At 47.7% G+C, this 18,526-nt stretch overlaps 1 protein-coding gene and 1 long non-coding RNA gene across 7 annotated transcripts in view; one reads left to right on the forward strand and one right to left on the reverse strand.

Annotated features, from left to right (window-relative positions):
• Positions 1–491: 491 nt before the first annotated feature.
• PIK3IP1 (phosphoinositide-3-kinase interacting protein 1) lies at positions 492–11,509 on the reverse strand. Of its 2 annotated transcripts, XM_032138852.2 has the most exons (6): positions 11,249–11,463; positions 10,162–10,278; positions 9,947–10,066; positions 8,461–8,661; positions 8,281–8,359; positions 492–2,080 (listed from the first exon to the last, which is right to left on the reverse strand). In XM_032138852.2, exons 1-6 carry the CDS (start codon positions 11,316–11,318, stop codon positions 1,876–1,878), a joined length of 792 nt encoding a protein of 263 aa, XP_031994743.1. In that variant the 5' UTR covers positions 11,319–11,463; the 3' UTR covers positions 492–1,875. The 2 variants fall into 2 exon arrangements, with proteins under 2 accessions (XP_031994743.1, XP_031994744.1); XM_032138853.2 differs by lacking the exon at positions 8,281–8,359 and having other exon boundaries at positions 11,249–11,509.
• LOC131381909 (uncharacterized) overlaps positions 9,926–18,526 on the forward strand; it is a 49,227-nt gene continuing 40,626 nt past the window's right edge. For 3 of the 5 annotated variants that reach the window (XR_009210952.1, XR_009210953.1, XR_009210949.1), the window contains exon 1: positions 10,526–11,340. This is a non-coding gene — a long non-coding RNA (uncharacterized LOC131381909). Of the gene's footprint in view, positions 10,385–10,525; positions 11,341–11,545; positions 11,683–18,526 lie in introns of those variants that run through there. The other 2 variants (XR_009210951.1, XR_009210950.1) reach the window with 2 other exon arrangements.

The raw sequence follows: 18,526 nt of genomic DNA on the forward strand, positions 1-18,526 counted from the left end.
CTTTGGGAGGCCGAGGCAGGTGGATCACGAGGTCAGGAGATCGAGACCACGGTGAAACCCCGTCTCTACTAAAAATACAAAAAAATTAGCCGGGCATGGTGGTGGACGCCTGTAGTCCCAGCTACTCGGAGAGGCTGAGGCAGGAGAATGGCGTGAACCCGGGAGGCGGAGCTTGCAGTGAGCCGAGATTGCGCCACTGCACTCCAGCCTGGGCGACAGAGCGAGACTCCGTCTCAAAAAAAAAAAAAATCTGGACACAGGCTGCAGTTGTTACCTTCCAGTAACAGGGCCAGGATGAATGAAGAAAAGGTCCAGAGCTTGCCACACAGGTGTTGACAAGGTAACCCAAAGCTTCTCAACTTACACGGAGCGTTCCTGTTACCCCTCAAAAACTTGGCAATATGGAATCTTTTTTTTTTTTAATTAAATCAAATGCAGAGCAATTTCCCACACTATATGCAGGTGTCAGAATGAGGTATATAAAACATGTATATAGAGAAATGCCTTTATAGAAAAGTAGAAACCAGTAATATTCTCTTCTCCAGCATCACTAACACCAAGAGACCCCCTGAGGTCTAGGTCCCCAAAGCAGGTGGCTCCATAGAAAGCCCCACTAACCCGTCTCCACATTGGGCAGTGGAAGGGCTCTGGAAAGGAAGCTCTATGGCTAGGGGCTGCCAAGGCCTCTGAGTGTGACATCACGGGTTAGAGGCCCTGCTGAGCTGCTAGCACAGTGCAGTGGAGAAATGTTGCACTCAGGAAGCTGGGCTCTTGCCATGCCAGTAGCTTGCTTATGACCTTGGGCAAGTCACTTTTTCCTCTCTGGGGCCCTGTGTCTGAAAGGTTTAATGAGCCCTTTCTAATGGTTCTTTGATTGCTTTATAAGTTAGGGGCTGTGACCCTAGCCCCATTGCCCTACAGGAAGGTGCTGACCTGGATGCCCACAGGACCACCTGCTAAATCAGGCCCACTTCAGGAGCAAGCCCTGAAGTGCTTTATTACCTTGCCTCTGAGCTTAGTTTCCAGATTAGCCTCTTAGAAGCAGCTCACAAGGCCCCACAGTGTAATTCCCATAGGTTAGCTAACTCTCTTACCTGTGCAAAATGAAGACAGGTCACTATCCATCCCTGAAGAGAAACTGGGGCATCCCAGGTCTGCCTCTGCTCCTGTGGCCAAAGACGGAGCAGATCCTTCTCTATCCTCTTCCTAAGTGGAATGCTCAGTGCAATTCTTCCTTATGAAACAGGAAGAGTCCCTGGGCCCAGGCCTGGCCCACGGTTGTCAAGGCACATCATTGCCAGCAAGCTGGAGCATACCAGCAGCCACAACCTAGATCTCATTCCCAACCCAAAGTTCTGACTTCTGTACAAACTCATTTCCAGTTCTCAGAGGTCAGTAGGGAGTTCCATCCCAAATATTTTAAAAACTAAATATATTTTTTCAATGCCATCCCTTGACCTGCTTTACCTTAACCATGAATAACAGTGTATGCCACTCAAGCCCATGGTGGAGACTGAAGCCATCTTAGTAAAGCACAGAGGAGCCTGGGGGAGCTCCCCATCTATCCCTGGTTCAGTTCCAGGGGTGCAGGCAATGTTTGGAAGCCCTTAGCAGCAGCATCACTGTGGGAGCTGCCACTGTCTACATCCACAGACAAAATCTGCTCCAAGGGATGGGGAAGGAGCACTGTTAAGACTCTTCCCAGCCTTACCCTCAGCCCACAGTGCCACCTGCTTCTGTCACTTATTAGGATTCACCAAAAAAGGGGGAATGGTAGGGTTTTAACCAGAACACAAAGTGGTAGATCCTCCCAGCTGTAGGAGGGTGGGCTGTCCTGCACCAGTGTCTGCATGGGCTCCTGCCCACTGAGGGGGCTCAGGCCCCAGGAGTCCCAGCCTGGCCCATAAGGGGGGTGCTGCCCTCCTGAGGGTCAACTGGAGTCTGGCTGGTGTGGACCACGACAGTCTTCTCATCCACAATCTCACAGGTGGGGTTGGTGAAGGCAGACAAGGGCAGAGTGATTCGCTGCATCTCCCTCTCACACACTTTCTGATCATGCTGTTCTTTCAAATCCTTCCCCCTGGCAGGAAAAAAAACAAATAAACATTCAGGCTATGCCTCCTGCATAGCTTTGCTCATTAGATAGCATCCCTGAGGCTCAGCAAGAGCAGCAGCTTGCCATCGTCACAACAAATCAGTGGCTGAGCCAGGACTCAAACTCAGGTCCAGGATTCTAGGATATCCATTTCTGCAAGACTGCGTTAAGCTCAACAAGAAGCTCCTGCACCTCTGGTCTTAGGTTCTCCATCTGTAAAATAGGGTGACAGCAGTATGGACTTCATACAGCTTCACCAGGGCTCAATGAAAATAAAGTAGAGGACAGAGACTTTTTTTTTTTTTTTTGGTTGAGACAGGGTCTCAACATGTTGCCTAGGCTGGTCTCAAACTACTGGGCTCAAGCGATCCTCCTGCCTCCCAAAGTGTTGGGATTACAGGCGTGAGCCACTGCACCTGGCCAGATAGAGACTCTTAAAGCAAGACGGTTTTGTTCTTTCAGCCCCAGAGACCCAGAGAACTATCTGAACTCCGGACCTAACCCATAAAGTTGTCCAGAAAACTGACCTGATCATCCTGCTGTGAGACAGCCTCCCAGAGATGCTTATTACTTTTAATAAGCATCTACTAAATGTCAGCTACAGGCTTTTTTTTTTTTTTGGAGATGGGAGTTTCATGCTTTTTGCCCAGGCTAGAGTACAATGGCACAATCTTGGCTCACTGCAACCTCTGCCTCTCGGGTTCAAGCGATTCTCCTGCCTCAGCCTCCCAAGTAGCTGGGATTACAGGCATGTGCCACCACGCCCGGCTTATTTTGTATTTTTAGTAGAGATGGGGTTTCTCCATGTTGGTCAGGCTGGTCTCGAACTCCCGACCTCAGGTGACCCGCCCACCTTGGCCTCCCAAAGTGCTGAGATTACAGGCATGAGCCACCATGCCTGGCTGCTCAGCTAATTTTTGTAGAGACAGGGTTTCACCAGGTTGGCCAGGCTGGTCTCTAACTCCTAACCTCAGGTGACTCGCCCACCTCAGCCTCCCAAAGTGCTGGGATTACAGGCGTGAGCCACCACACCCAGCCTAATCCCCCTTTTATAGATGAAGAAACTGAGGCTTTCCTCTGCAACCTCCTTTACCTGTGGCCTGCTGAGCTGCTGCTAATGGCCAGGCTGCATCATATACAAGCCTTTAGGGAAAAAAAATCAATTTGTATTAATGGGGCAGAGCAGGGCTGGAAGTGCAGTCAAGGGTAAAGAAAGCAGATGCTGGGACTAGTCTGGATTAGTCTCATCCATTTAGAAGCCTGGAAGCACACTCAATCCCATGTGCCTGCTGTTAATGGTGCCTGTGAGTCCTAGAGATGCAGTGGCTGCTCCCAGCTCCCTTGGGTGACCTTTGAGAGGCTACTAGGCCCGCTACACTGACCATCAGGCAGCCTAGCCCCTTCTCACTGCTTGGGGGTAGGGGGTGGTTAGCCTGGGTGTTGTGTGACAGCCAAGAAGGAACAAAAGGCTTATTCACTGACTTAGTTCCTCTCCTAAGGGAGTGGAGTGGTGTTGACTTACAGTTTTTCCCTCCCCTTTTTATCAGAAAATAAGACCTCCCTCTGAAGCTAGTGCAGACGCTACACTTAGCTCCTCAGTCACAGACTGGCCATTTGAACCTCGTGGCCTAGACTACCAGGACAAAGACCCAGCCAGGCTGAGCTCCCACCCGCCCCCATTTACAGCCCTTCCTCCCCTAAGAGGAAACCTGGTGCCTGCCCACCCTTCTCAGCCAGGGAAAAGCTCCATCCCATTAGGCAAGCCTCATGGCCTTTGGCAGAGCTCAAGGCTTACAGTACCTATCCTGACTGCTTGCTCCAAGGCCAGGGTGGGACTGGGAGCTGAGCTGGCCAGAGACAGCAGGTGTAGATGAAGCTGCTGCCTGCCTCCAACTTCCTCTCCCAGAGTATGGAAGCACCACAGACCTCGTTCAGACTACACGGGTTGTCTTCAATTATTACTCTGAGCCGCTGCTGTTTTCCCAGTCAGAGGCAGTGCTGTGCCACACTGCTGCTCAGGAAAAGTTCCCAAGGCAGCTACAGGTAATAATCACAAGAGCAGCCAACATTTATTTCCTGCTTTCTTAGTAAGTAAGGCCCTACTGTAGGCTGCCTCCAACTTCCTCTCCCAGGCTATGGAACACCAATTGTATGCCTAAACTATACTGTCCAATTTCATCCTCACAACCTATGTGGTATCTATTTTGAAATGTTTCATAGATAGGAAGGCAGATGCAGAGAAGTTACACTATTTGTTCAAGCAAATGGCAGAGCTGGGATTTGAACCCAGTCTTACCACCAGCAATATTGTCTTTTTAGGAAATAGAGTTGGGAGGATCACCATACCTAACCCCCTTACAGTACAGATGAAGAAATTGAGGTCCAGAGAAGGTAAATAATTTGTCCAGTGTCACATCCAGAATAGGTGAAAGTTCCAGAACTAGATCTTGTTTCTTCTGACTTTAAACCCAGCCTTTTTTTAAGTTTCTATTTTTCCTACTTTCCTTTGCAATTCAAAGCAAATTTACATGAGGCTACTGGGCCTCATTGGACTTGTTAGAGATACTGATACTCAGACATATGTTACTAGCTGCCATTGTACTTAACTAGTACATTAAGCTAGTATGTTTAAGCCATTGTACTTAACTAGTAAGTTAAGCTAGTAACATACGTTACTAGCTGGCCATTGTACTTACCTCTGCTAGGTCTCAGCTCCTCACTGTAAAATCTAACAGTGCTCCTAGTGTGGTTGTGAGGCTTAGTCAAGATAATCAGGAGGCTCATGCCTATAATCCCAACACTTTGGGAGGCCGAGGCGGGTGGATTGCCTGAGGTTAGAAGTTCGAGACCAGCCTGGCCAACATGGTGAAACCCCGTCTCTACTAAAAATACAAAAATTAGGGCATGGTGGCGGGTGCCTCTAATCCCAGCTACTCGGGAGGCTGAGGCAGGAGAATCACTTGAACCCAGGAGGCGGAGGTTGCAGTGAGCCAACAGAGCGAGACTCTGTCTCAAAAAGAAAAAAAAAAATTAAGAAAAAAAGGTAATTAGGGAAGAGCATACAGTAGGGCCTTACTTACTAAGAAAGCATGAAATAAATGTTGGCTGCTATTGTGATTATTACCTGATTGGTGTGCTATTGTTTCTGTTTACATTTAATACTTAAAATAATCTTAGACAGGTAGGTGTGGAGGGAGGATGTATCCCCATTTAACAGACAAGATACCAAGGCTCAGAGGACACCTGAACCCACACTCAACCTACAGCTCTTTTCAGGACACTCTGCTCTCTGACTTTAGGAAGAGATGGAGGCTACAAGCTTGTTTTTAAGCCCACATGCGGTTTCCTGTTGTACAGTCTGTTCTCAGAGCAGTTCTGCTGAGGAAAGGGGTGATCTGGTCGTGACGGGGAGTCTGGTGACTGGGTGCCCTGCCCTGAGTTTACAGGAAAATAAATTTAGGCCTCAGGGCAGTCTCGTGACAGCCTAGAGGAACAAATCTAGAAGAAAAAGACTTCCACTGGACACCAGAACTGAGCTCAGAATTAAGAATGTTTAGTCAGTTCAAGCACCTGGAAGGCCTGGAAACTGTCACACGATTGCAGGACAGCCAAATGCTGTCAAGTGGCTGAGGAAAAAGGAGATATTTCAAGGACTAAACTCAGCCAATGTGGCTTAGGTCTGCTTATGAATTGTAAGGCCAGGGCCACTACATCAACTCTGAAATGAACAAGCAGGTGTCCCTGGACCTGCCATGTCAACCATCCCATTGTGGGAAACAACCTCAGACTGGGCATCAGCATGTCCTCCCAAGTCAATACTTTCCCTCTCTGGACCTCTGCTTCCTGCATCATAAGAAATCAGAAAACACTAGTCCATTACCCACTTTTTTTTTTTTTTTTTTTGAGACAGGATCTCACTCTGTCACCCAGGCTGGAGTGCAGTGGCACAATCATGGCTCACCGTAGCGACTTCCCAGGCTCAGATGATCCTCCCATCTCAGCCTCCTTAGTAACTAGGACTACAGGCGCCCACCACCATGCCTGGCTAATTTTTGTATTTTTTTGTAGACACAGGGTTTTGCCATGTTGCCCATGCTGGTCTCAAACTCTTAGGCTCAAGCGATCCATCCGCCTCTGCCTCCCAAAGTGCTAGGATTACAGGTGTGAGTCACTACACCTGGCCCATTACCTACATTTTTTTTTTTTTTTTGAGACGGAGTCTGGCTCTGTCGCCCAGGCTGGAGTGCAGTGGCACAATCTCAGCTCACTGAAACCTCAGCTTCCCAGGTTCAAGCGATTCTCCTGCCTCAGCCTCCCAAGTAGCTGGGATTACAGGTGCCCGCCACCATGCCTGGCTCATTTTTTGTATTTTTAGTAGAGACAGGATTTCACTATGTTGGCCAGGCTGGTCTCGAACTCCTGACCTCATGATCTGCCCACCTCGGCCTCCCAAAGTGCTGGGATTACAGGCGTGAGCCACCACGCCCAGCCACACATTTTATAGAAAAGAAAAACAGCTATCATTTACTGACCACCTACTATGTGCCACACCCTGAGCTAAGTAGTCACAAGCCTTAGCTCCACACAATAATGCGGAGCAGGAAATTGAAGCAATTTGCCCAGGGTCACACAGATAGCTAGTTAGAGGACTTCTCTCCACCAAATGCTAGGTGTGTAACCTCAGGTAAGGTATATAATCCCCTCTTGCCTCAGTTTCCTCATCTGTAAATTGGAGATAATAACAGCATTTACCTCATAAGGGTGATTATAAGAATTGAGTTAAAGCATGTGCTCGAAGCAGTGTCTGGCATATGGTACATGTTTGCTACTGCTGTTATTATTATACCCAAACTTCCCCCTTTTCATCTGCAGTGAGGAGGTTGACTTCAAGGCCTCTAAAGATGCCCTGCTGGGTGATCCACTGAGGCTGTGGGCTCAGACATGGCCCTCACCACTGGAAAATGCAGGCTGCATGCCAGGCATGGTGGTTCATTTTGGGAGGCTGAGGTAGGAGGATAGCTTGAGCCCAGGAGTTTGAGACTAGCCCGGGCAACACAGTGAGACCCTGTCTCTACAAAAAATTTAAAAATCAGCCAGGCATGGTGGGACATGCCTGTAGTTCCAGCTACTCAGCGGGGGTGGGTGGGGGTAATCACTTGCGCCCTGGGAGGTTGAGGCTGCAGTGAGCCGTGATCGCACCACTGCACTCAAGCCTAGGCAATAGAGCGAGACCCTGAAAAAAAAAAAATCAAAGAAAGGAAGGAAAGAAAGGGGAAGGAAGGAAGGGAGGAAGGGAGGGAGGGAGGGACGGAGGGAAGGAAGGAAAAATGCAGGCTACTGTGTCATTTTCCTCACAGGAAGTTTTCTCAGACCACAGAGGAGAATATTACAGACACCCAGGGCTAGAAGTCAAATCCCCTGATTTTGCCCAAGAATGGCAAATTACTTTCCAGAATCAGCCAGTGCTGTAAAGATGAATGCCAGCCTGGCTTACCATCATGCACCAGTCACTGACGGGCATCTCGTGGGACCTTTCAAAATACGCATTCTTCTGCTGTCCCAGCCACAGGTCATGTCCTTGAGTTTCACAAGTAGCCTCTTTGGCTTTCTCACATGTGGTGAAGAGTGGCAAACAGACTTTCTGTTCTCCAACTCACTTTTTTCTTCCCTAGCAGAGGAGATCCCACTGCTTATAGCTGACGAAATTAAGCCTCAACTGCAACAGTGGCTGGAAACCTTTTCTAGTAGCAGAATTTTATAACTCACAGAAAGAATTTGGTCTTAAGGTCCCTGCAATCAGTGTCGAGCCTGATTTCTGCAGTGCCACTCACTTCAATGCCAGGCATGTTGGATCAGACAGCAGGGAATTTGCTATCAAAAGAGCTGGGTCTGAATCCAGGTTCTGCCACTCCCAGGCTGTGTGACTTTGAGCAAGTCTCTGACAGAGGCTTCTTCATTTATAAAATGGGGAACAAGAACATCCCTCACAAGGCTTTTAAGTGAGGTGTAAAGGCACCAAAGGAAAGGGTTTGTCCAAGGTCAGCAGATAAAGACTAGGACCAAGTCTCTACATCTTGAGCTGATTTTCAACATCTTGCTTCCTTTTGGGTAAGAAAGCCACAAAGTTTGACTTTGTGTACCTTCCTCCCCTCCTCCTAAGAGGGCCCAGAAGAGAAGCTACTGACCTCTTGTAGGAGTAGCCCAAGATGATGCCAGCTCCGATGGCAATGATGATCACCATCATGGTAATGCCCAGCACGTAGCCTGCCAAGGATAGGACACAGGGTCCCATTAGCCACACCCCAATCAGCAAATGACATCTCTTGATGAATCCCAACAAGGGCAGGGGTGGGGGACCGTCATACCCAGAGTTCCCAGGTCCTTTTTCTCCTTGGAGTTCATCCGCACCCGCTGGCTGATCCCAATCACTGGCTGCACAGCTGCCGCCTCACTCCGGGCGGGCAGGGCGTTGGCAGGAGCGAACACCTGCACCTCATCTGCACCTGGCCCTTCAGACGCTTCCTCGATTTCTGTCGTGGAGGCTGGTAGGGCCTGGGAGGTGGTCTCTGGAGATGAGGTGGGAAACAGCTCTCATCAGGGACTACCCTGAGTGAATTCCACAGCTGAACCTGGTCCGAGTGTTAGGGGAGATGGAGGTGGGTCACCTAAGAATGTCCCCCCACACACAACCCAAAGTCAAACTCTGCCCCAGAGGCAAGAGCAGGCCTGAGAGGGCTGAACCATCTCAGGGACAAGGCAAGTGAGAGGGGAAAGCTGTAGGGAAGGGCCTCTCTCCTACCTCCCACGTCTTTATCTGTCCAAATCCTTGCTATTTCCCAAGGCCCCTCTCGGTTGCGGTCCTCTGCAGGGGATTCCCCCCACCTCTACTCCAGGAAACAACCCATGCTTCCTTTAAGCAGCTCACATCTAAGCGTACGCTCTGTGCCAGTCCTTACGTGAAATGTTTTACTTTGTGCCGGGAGCGGTGGCTCACGCCTGTAATCCCAGCACTTTGGGAGGCCAGGCGGGCGGATCACCTGAGGTCAGGAGTTCGAGGACAGCCTGGCCAACATGGTGAAACCCCGTCTCTACTAAAAATACAAAAATTAGCTGGGCGTGGTGGTGCACGCCTGTTATCCCAACTACTCAGGAGGCTGATGCAGGAGAATCACTGTAACGCGGAAGGCGGAAGTTGCAGTGAGCCGAAATTGCGCCACTGCACTCCAGCCTGGGTGACAGAACGAGACTCCGTCTCAAAAAATAATAAATAAATAAAAAAAAAGAAATGCTTTACTTTGATTATCCCATTTAATCCTAGAAAACTGTCTTGCTGCTTTGGGAGAAAAAAGCCTGCGCTCTGGAATCTAAAAAACGTGAATTCACATCTGTCCCCTGCCATTGCCTTTGGTAAATCGCTTAACTTCTCTGAAGCTCAGATGCCCCAACGGCTTCTTCCCAAACGGCTTCTTCCCGCGGTGTGTGTCGGGGGAGGTAGGGGAGCGGGGGTTGTGAGCAGTGCGGGTCTAGCGCACTGCAGACGCTCGGCAAACGGTCAATAAACGCTGAGGGGCCAAAAGCCACTCCGCAAGGCGCGCGGCGGAGAGACCCAGCCTCGCCCCAGCCTCGCCCCGCGCAGTTGTTTACAAGCGTTCGCGGCGGATGAGCTCATACGAGTGACGGCGGCGGCCAATGGGCTTTGAGTCCCGCGGCCTGGAGACAGCCCTGGCCAATCGGACGGCGCGGAGGCGGAGCGGGGCCGGCCGGCATCGCGCGGCCGCACGTGCGCGGCGGGTGTCTCACCGCTTCCTGTCAGCGCCAGGCGCGGGGATTCCCGGGGTCCCGGGCAGGTACCTGGACAGCTCAAGTCCTCACAAGGCCGTTTCTCAGGGACGCCGGCCTCGCCGCTGACATAGCACCACGGCCCGCGCGGGTCCTCGTCCGGGTTTCGGCAGTAACTGTGATTGCCGGCGCCTGAGAGGGGAGAGAAGGAAATGTGTGCCGGGGCTGGGACCTGGACCGCGACCGCCGCCCGCCAGCCCCGGCGCCGTCCCCCGGAGGACACTTACCCGACACGGGGGCCGAGGCCAGCCCGCTCTGCGCGTCCAGCCAGTTGAGGCAGCGGAGGCCCGGCGCGGGGGAGGTCTGGTCCTCCCGGTACAGGTGGCCGTTGTCCCAGAAACAGCCTGTGAGGAAGAGAAGCCCCCGGACACAGAGTAGCGGGCAGCGAACGGAAGACGCCCAGCGTGGCGGGCAGGGGAGCCGGGACCACCCGTGCCGAGCCTCAGCCTGGTTAGGGGACCCCGGGCCCTGCTGGGCCTCCCTCTCCTCTCGTGGCAACACCCCCACGCCCCACGCTCCCCCCCCAACCCCACACACACCTCAGGGTGTGAAGCCCCTAGCCTGTGCCTGGCCCCCAGTCAACGCTAAGAGACCGTTAGGTTTTATTTATTTTTGAAACCCGGAAAGCGCTGCAGAAGTGCAAAGGGTTGTTACTCTTGAACTTGTGACCACTTTGGAGGAGGAGATGGAGAGGTGGAGGCCTGGTTTAGGGTCCCTTTGAGGAGATGGGAGTTTTGGGACGGTGGGCGCCCAGACGTGACATTTATCCCTGTGTTGTAATGGCCACGTTACATAAACTCCGGTGTTTCCTCCTCCACAGATACGGCCACCTTCTGCCCGTTTAACAGGCAATACTCCCTCCCAGGAGAATTCTCAAGGAGCCTTGACTCCGTCAGGCAAAAGATTCAAGACAGCCTCAAACGGAGGAAACCGGCCTCATCGCTGACTGGATGAGACCCGAAGCTCCCACTACCCTCTGCAGGAGAACCACAGAAGGAGGCTGGGGAAGGAGGACCACACCATGCAAAGGGCTTAGAAAGAACAGGACTTGGGGAGTAGGGGAGATGAACCCCCAAGCTCCATCCACTCATGAGCAAGGAAAGGCAAAGAAGGGGGCTTCTTGCCTTTGTTCTTAATGGCAAAGATGGAGCTGCAAGCCCCTGACAAGGAAAGGAGGGGTGGAAAAGCTTTCACAGGACAACAGAAACCGGCTAAACGCTTCGTTTCCTGTCATCCTGGCCCTGTTTGGGAAATAGGGGCTTTACCCCTTCTGTTTCATGAAGTTGCTGCGGAAAGGAAAGATTGTAGTCTCACCTCCAGATCCATAGGCTTCTGCTAGGAGCATGTTGCTGACGAGGAATGCTTGTACCCAGGCCAACGGCATCCTTGCCTCCTTCGTCTTGCAGGTGATTGAACGACCAGTGTTTAACCGAGGCCCCCTTGGCGGCGGCTCTGCCTCCCAGTCCCAGCCTTGCAGTCAGACCTGCCCTTGTTATGCTGTTCTGGTAAACAGCCTCTCTTTAGAACTGGGAGCTTCCCAGCTAGCTTGCTGCAGCGCGAGCTGTTTTTCAGCTGAAAGGCGCCCCCTGGGTCCTAAGCCTCCTAGGTCATGCAAAATCTAACTCTGAGCCAAGAAAGGAACTCAGCCAAGAAATATGCAGATATAAGATTGTGCTTAGCAGCAGATCAGTTTGAGACCTGCGAGGCCGCATCCCCAGGGTTTTTCCATCTCTTCTGTTTCCATCTGTGTGAGTACAGAAAAAATAATTCTATCAAGGGCATCATGGGATGTGGGAAATGATAAGCACTAAAACACAGAACAACTTAGGTAGCTATGCACCCAGGAGGAATTCATGACCACATAGGGGGCAAAAATAAGAGTATCTGGTGGGGAGTGGAGTAACAGTTTTTTGTTTCTTTGTTTGAGACAGAGTCTCACACTGTCGCCCGGGCTGGAGTGCAATGGCACAATCTCGGCTCACTGCAACCTCCACCTGCCGCGTTCTCACAATTCTCCTGCCTCAGCCTCCGGAGTAGCTGGGATTACAGGGGCACACCACCACACCCAGCTAATTTTTTCTATTTTTAGTAGAGACGGGGTTTCACTATGTTGGCCAGACTGGTCTTGAACTCCTGACGTCGTGATCCACCCGCCTCGGCCTCCCAAAGTGTTGGAATTACAAGTGTGTGAGCCACCGCGCCCGGCCGAGTAACACTTTATACCCATCCTTGAAAAAGGGCCTTTATGAACACTGACACTAAAAAAAAAAAAAAAAAAAAAAAAAACCAGTAACTTGGCCAGGGTCAAATCTGTCACATTGCTTTTTCTTACATTTGAGGTTTTTTGGGGTGTTGTATATAGTAGGAATATAGAAGGAGTATCTTTAGTTGAAAACACATGTTACGCAAACATGGAAAATTAGGCCGGGCGCTATGGCTCACGCTTGTAATCCCAGCACTTTGGGAGGCCGAGGCGGGTGGATCACGAGGTCAGGTGATCGAGACCACGGTGAAACCCCGTCTCTACTAAAAATACAAAAAATTAGCCGGGCGTGGTGGCGGGCGCCTGTAGTCCCAGCTACTCGGAGAGGCTGAGGCAGGAGAATGGCATGAACCTGGGAGGCGGAGCTTGCAGCGAGCCGAGATCGCGCCACTGCACTCCAGCCTGGGTGAGAGAGCGAGACTCCGTCTCAAAAAAAAAAAAAAAAAAAAAACATGGAAAAATTTGCTCAGCTACATTGTAATAGTCTACCCTTTCTGCCAGCCCTGAATTGTATAGAGGAAGTTAAGTAAAATGTTTGCTTTTTTTTTCCCTCACCCTATAGGAAATCCATTTGTTGTAATTTATATCCATCATTAAATCTCACCATATTCATTTGACTTAGGCCTTTTGTAGTTATGCAGAAGGGCCCTTTTTCCTGTTTGGCTGACAGCTAAAGTTCCCAGGCAGCCTCAGTAAACTGAGAGATAGAGCAGAGTGATTCGTCAAGACTACCTTGTGACTCAGTCAGATCCCAGAATAGAAATGGGAAACTCTGTTTCAATCTTGCAGGCAGTAATTTAAGGAGGAAAACAACTTTACTAATTTTTTTTTTTTTTTTGAGACGGAGTCTCTGTCTCCCAGGCTGGAGTGCGGTGGCACCATCTCGGCTTACTGCAACCTCCACCTCCCAGGTTCAAGCAATTCTCCTGCCTCAGCCTCCCAAGTAGCTGGGATGAAAGGTGTGCACCACCACGCCTGGCTAATTTTTTTATTTTTATTTTTTTAGTAGAGATGGGGTTTCACATGTTGGCCAGGCTGATCTCAAACTCCTGACCTCAGGTGATCCACCCACCTCGGCCTCCCAAAGTGCTGGGATTACAGGTGTGAGCCACCATGCCTGGCCACTTTACTAAATAAATTTTAAAAGCTTTATCAGGGAAGAAAGCTAGTGTCAATTCAACTAATCTGAGGTGAATCTGAATTCACTACACTCATAGAAAGGATAGAGAGATACATTTAATTCACTCTTTAAAATAGTTTACTGATAATGTTTGATCCCTTTCGTCCATTTAATAAGATACATTGCTTTGTTTTTGCGATCACTGTCCTATCTCCCCACCCAAGCTTCTGATCCTCTGACTCTTGACTTGGTCTACACTGTGAATTACACTCTAGAGTCTAAATTTATTCACACATATATATGTACACAGATATGGCAAAATTTTAAAATTTGGTCAAGTGTAGTGGCTCACACTTGTAAATCCTAGCACTTGGGAGGCCAAGGTGGGAGGATGAGCCCAGGAGTTTGAGACTAGCCTGGGCAACATAATGAGACCCTCATCTCTACAAAAAAAAAAAAAAAAAATAGCGAGGTGTGGTGGCACTCATCTGTAGTCCCACCTACTGAGGTGGGAGGATCATTTGAGTTTAGGAGTTGGAGGCTGCAGTGACCTGTGATCATGCCACTGCACTCCAGCTTGGGCAACAAAGACCCTGTCTTAAAATTTTTTTTTTCTTTTTTTTGAGACGGAGTCTCGCTCTCTTGCCCAGGCTGGAATGCAGTGGCCCCACCTCGGCTCGCTGCAAGCCCTGCCTCCTGGGTTCATGCCATTCTCCTGCCTCAGCCTCCCGAGTAGCTGGGACTACAGGCGCCCACCACCACGCCCGGCTAATTTTTTGTATTTTGTTTAGTAGAGACGGCGGTTTCACTGTGTTAGCCAGGATGGTCTCCATCTCCTGACCTCGTGATCCACCTGCCTCAGCCTCCTAAGGTGCTGGGATTATAGGCATGAGCCACTGCGCCCGGCCAAAATTTTTTGTTAATTTAACAATTCCAATATAATAGGGATTTTTAAATTTTATTAATTTTACAAATATTTTTGAGAATCTGCTACATGCTAAATATAGTTCTAGATACTGGGAATACATCTGTGAACAAAATATTTGAAATCTCTGCCCTCATGAAGCTTATATTCTAATTGGGAGAGACATGATAAACATGTAAAATATCAGGTAATCTTAAGCATTATGCAAAAAAAAGTGAAGCAGAGTAAGGGAGAGAGTAACAGGGTGATATTCCACTTGCCAAAGAAAGCGTATACTATTTTCAGGGAAGCAGTAGGATATTTCTATAGCAAAAGGCTGAAGGGAAAGGGCTCTTTGTACAATTTTTGGTGGGAGGGGTCCTATGTTTACTCTTACACTGCAGCAAGAGATACATGATGTGCATTTTGTTTCATTACATAAAATACAGGCTTGAGGAAATGAGAGTAGTTTTAAATTTCAGAATAGCAGGAGGTTCTTTGAAGTTGGTCACTCAGCACCTAATGTATTGCCTTTGTATGCAGTGAGGGCTCATTTATTGATATTTGATGAAATGCTGTCCCTTAGATTTTGAAGGGCTACTTTTGCTGGTTTGTAATACTTTTCCCTCTGATTATGGTAGAGACAGGCTATAACAGGCCAGCACTTGTACTATTTTCAGATTATCTACCATGCCTACGTAGGGATGCTAGTATTTCTACCTCAGAAGCCCAAGGCTTCTTTACCTGTTGCTGTTGTCATCTAATTTTCCTATTTAAAAAATACTATTTTCCCTAACTTACCTTGATACTCAGCAAAACCATATTTTGTGTCATGTGTCTTATCAGGAACAGCACTGCCTAGAAAATACACAAAGCCAGAAGGAGATTTTTTTTGGCTTAGTCATGTCTATTTTTTCTCCCCTGTAACTAAGACCTTTATCAGCATGATTGATTGGATTTTTTTAGGGGGCAGGAGAATGAAGGACTTGATTCTCAGTCCTTCAGAGATGTACTCTAACAGGTTCAGTACATTCCTTCCTCAAGGCAATCAGATTTGGTTTAGAAATGTGCCTGTTGTCTTTTTCTGATGATCCAGATTTGAACTTCGCTCCATTTATTGGGGCAAGATGGCCATATTTTATGGCCTGTGGTTACTGCAGACTTCAGATTTCTTCTGAAAGTATCACAGCAATAATAATATGATACAGTACTACTCAAATACTTAAATTTTGAATTGTTTATATCCTTGAAGACAACATTGTGAAACATAATACTCATATTTTACAAAATATTCCAGGGACGTTTGATTCTCAGTTTCGTATTAGATGATTACTAATCCAGAGACAAAGCTGTGCGATGAAATCAGGAAATATTCTCCAGAGTGTTTCCCAAGAAGGATGGGCAGTTCATTTTGTTAACAGGATATGTTAGTGGGTGAGCTCTAATAAGGAAGTCATAAAGCTGTTAAAAGGCTTAAGAATCCTTTTTGTCAGCAAAAGAGGGCCAAAGTGTTGGTAAAAATCTTTGGAGTAAGACTTAATGAGTTGACTCCAGCAATTCACTTTATATGATGTGCTGTAGAAGTAGCTACTGAGATTGTGCTCAATATTTTGGTGTATAATTACAAACTGAGCAGGAATGGTTTTATGCAGCTTGTTAGGGAAATAATGTTCTAGTCAAAATATGTAAACACCAAGGGTGTTTCTTTGAAAGTGTAGCCTTCAATGAGTTAGGTTATATCCATTTTGTATATGCTTGGTACATAGTTTAGTTTTCATAAATGCTTGAAATAAAGGGGAAAAGCAGAGTACCATGTAAGGAAAAGCAGTCTAATGAGCTGACAGATTTTTTTTTAGGGTAAACTACAGAATAGCCAAGAAGGCTTGTCAATCACAGGTTACTTTCAGAAATAAGACATTCCACACTGGGAACTAAGGAGCCACAAAGGCAGAGAACTTGGGAATATGTCACTGGTGTTGAGAAATAAAAGGAAGAATAAATTCTGAATGAGAGTGGATTTTGATTTCGCTTAGATAACATGGTTTTCACATTGATGAAAACACAGTCTTCAGTGTCACAGGAAGAATGCAGAAACTACAAACTTAATTGGTTCATAAGACTAGACTGTCAATATAAAAGGTGAATTCACTCAGTAAGCTACAATTATGCCTCTTGGAAGGGGATCTGATATTCTCCAATTTCAATAAACTGGATTTGCAGTTTTAAAATGTATTAACACCCAGTATGAGCTTAGTACTGACTTTTAAAGTAGGAGAAGCAGTATACCAAATAACTTATGAACGTAGGCTTTGGGGTTTTGTTTTTTTGTTTTTTTGTTTTTGTTTTTGTTTTTGAGACAGAGTCTCGCTCTGTCCCCCAGACTGGAGTGCAATGGTGCAATCTCGGCTCACTGCAACCTCCGCCTCCCAGGTTCAAGTGAGATTCTCTTGCCTCAGCCTCCCGAGTAGCTGGGATTACAGACACCCACCACCACGCCCAGCTATTTTTTGTATTTTTAGTAGAGATGGGGTTTCACCATGTTGGCCAGGCTGATCTCGAATTCCTGACCTCGTGATCCACCTGCCTCGGCCTCCCAAAGTGCTGGTATTAGAGGCATGAGCCACCACGCCCAGTTGAGCGTAGCCTTTGGAAATCCTTGGGTTCTAGTCTTAGCACTGCACTATGATCTTAGTTCCTTGCCTGCTAACAAAGGAAAAAAAAAACTTTTTAAATGTTTAAAAAGATCTTAGGTAAGTTACTTAGCATCTATAATTTTAAGTTTTCTTAGCCTGTTATCATAGTGGTTAAGAATACAGGCACCAACATGAGGATTCAAATCCCAGCTCTGTTGCTTCCTAGCTATGTCATCTTAGGCAAGCTACTAAACTATGGCTCAGTTTCCTCATATGGAGGGAGGGAGAGAGAGAGAGAGAAAAATTACCAAAATCATTGCATTGTTGACATTCATTGATCCCTGAATAAATGTTAGCTGTTATCAGGAATTTTTGTGAGTACCTCCTAACTTGTAAGTACTAGGTATAGGCCAGGCATGGTGGGTCTTGCCTATAATTCCAACATTTTGGAAAGCTGAGACTGAGACAGGAGTATTGCTTGAGGTCAGAAGTTGAAGGCCAGCCTGGGCAACATAGTGAGACCCCCATCTCTGCAAATAAAAGAATTAGCTGGGCATGGCAGCACAGACCTGTAGTCCCAGCTACTTGGGAGGCTGAGGTGGGAGGATCTCTTGAGCCCAAGAGTTCGAGGCTGCAGTGAGCTATGATCATGACACTGCACTCCATCCTGGGTGACAGAGTGAGACCCTATCTCTAAAGATAATTTTTTTTTCTTTTATGAGACAGGATCTCACTCTGTCACCAAGGGCTGGAGTGGCATGATCATGGCTTACTGTAGCCTCAGGCTCTGGAGCTCAAGCAATCGTCCCACCTCAGCTCTTCTGAATAGCTAGGACCACAGGTGCATGCCACCATGCCCAGCTAATTTTGCTTATTTTTTAGAGAGATGAGGTCTCACTATACCCAGGCTGACCTCAAACTCCTGGACTCAAGGGATCCTCCTGCCTCAGCCTCCCAAAATGTGGGGATTATAGGCGTGAGCCACTGCGCCCAGCCTAACAGTAAATAAATATATAAAATAAGTACTGGGTATATTTGCTATCTTTCAAGAAACTGACATTCTTGTTATAAAGATCAGGCTAAAACATATGAAAATAAAATCAATATAGGGCATTATATAAGTAAGTGTTAAAGAGTGTGATATAGACAATAAAGTTATATTCATTAAATGAATATTGCCTACCGTGCACCAGGTAGGCAGCAGTGAGTACTGAGGATACAACAGTGAATCCTACACAGTTCCCATTCTCAGGAAGCTCACAATCTTGTGATAAAGCAGATATTAATATTAGTAGATGGGTAGTAGAATCATATAACACAGTGAAATAAATGCTACAGTGAGAATTAGAACTGGGAGCTGTGGGAGCTCACAGGAGAGGCATATACCCTAGTCTTAGGAAATCAGAAAAGGTTTATCAGAAGAAGTCAAATATGAAGGTGGGAAAGAGTGTTTTTGGCACATCAAACAATGCAGAAACCTGGAAGTTTAGGCTGTCGTGCTAGTGGAGCTTTTAGGGTCGTGGTTAAAATGGGGCCAAAAACCAAAACCATGAAGCCAAAGAAGTATACACTTTCTGGCTAGGTTATGGAGGTACCTGAATGTCATATTGAGTGTTGACTTTATTCTGAAGGCAATAAAGAGCCAGTAAAGATTTTCATGCAAAAGAGTAGC

The sequence above is a fragment of the Hylobates moloch genome, unplaced genomic scaffold (genome assembly GCF_009828535.3).
Source record: "Hylobates moloch isolate HMO894 unplaced genomic scaffold, HMol_V3 SCAFFOLD_19, whole genome shotgun sequence".
Classification (NCBI taxonomy): Eukaryota; Metazoa; Chordata; class Mammalia; order Primates; family Hylobatidae; genus Hylobates; species Hylobates moloch.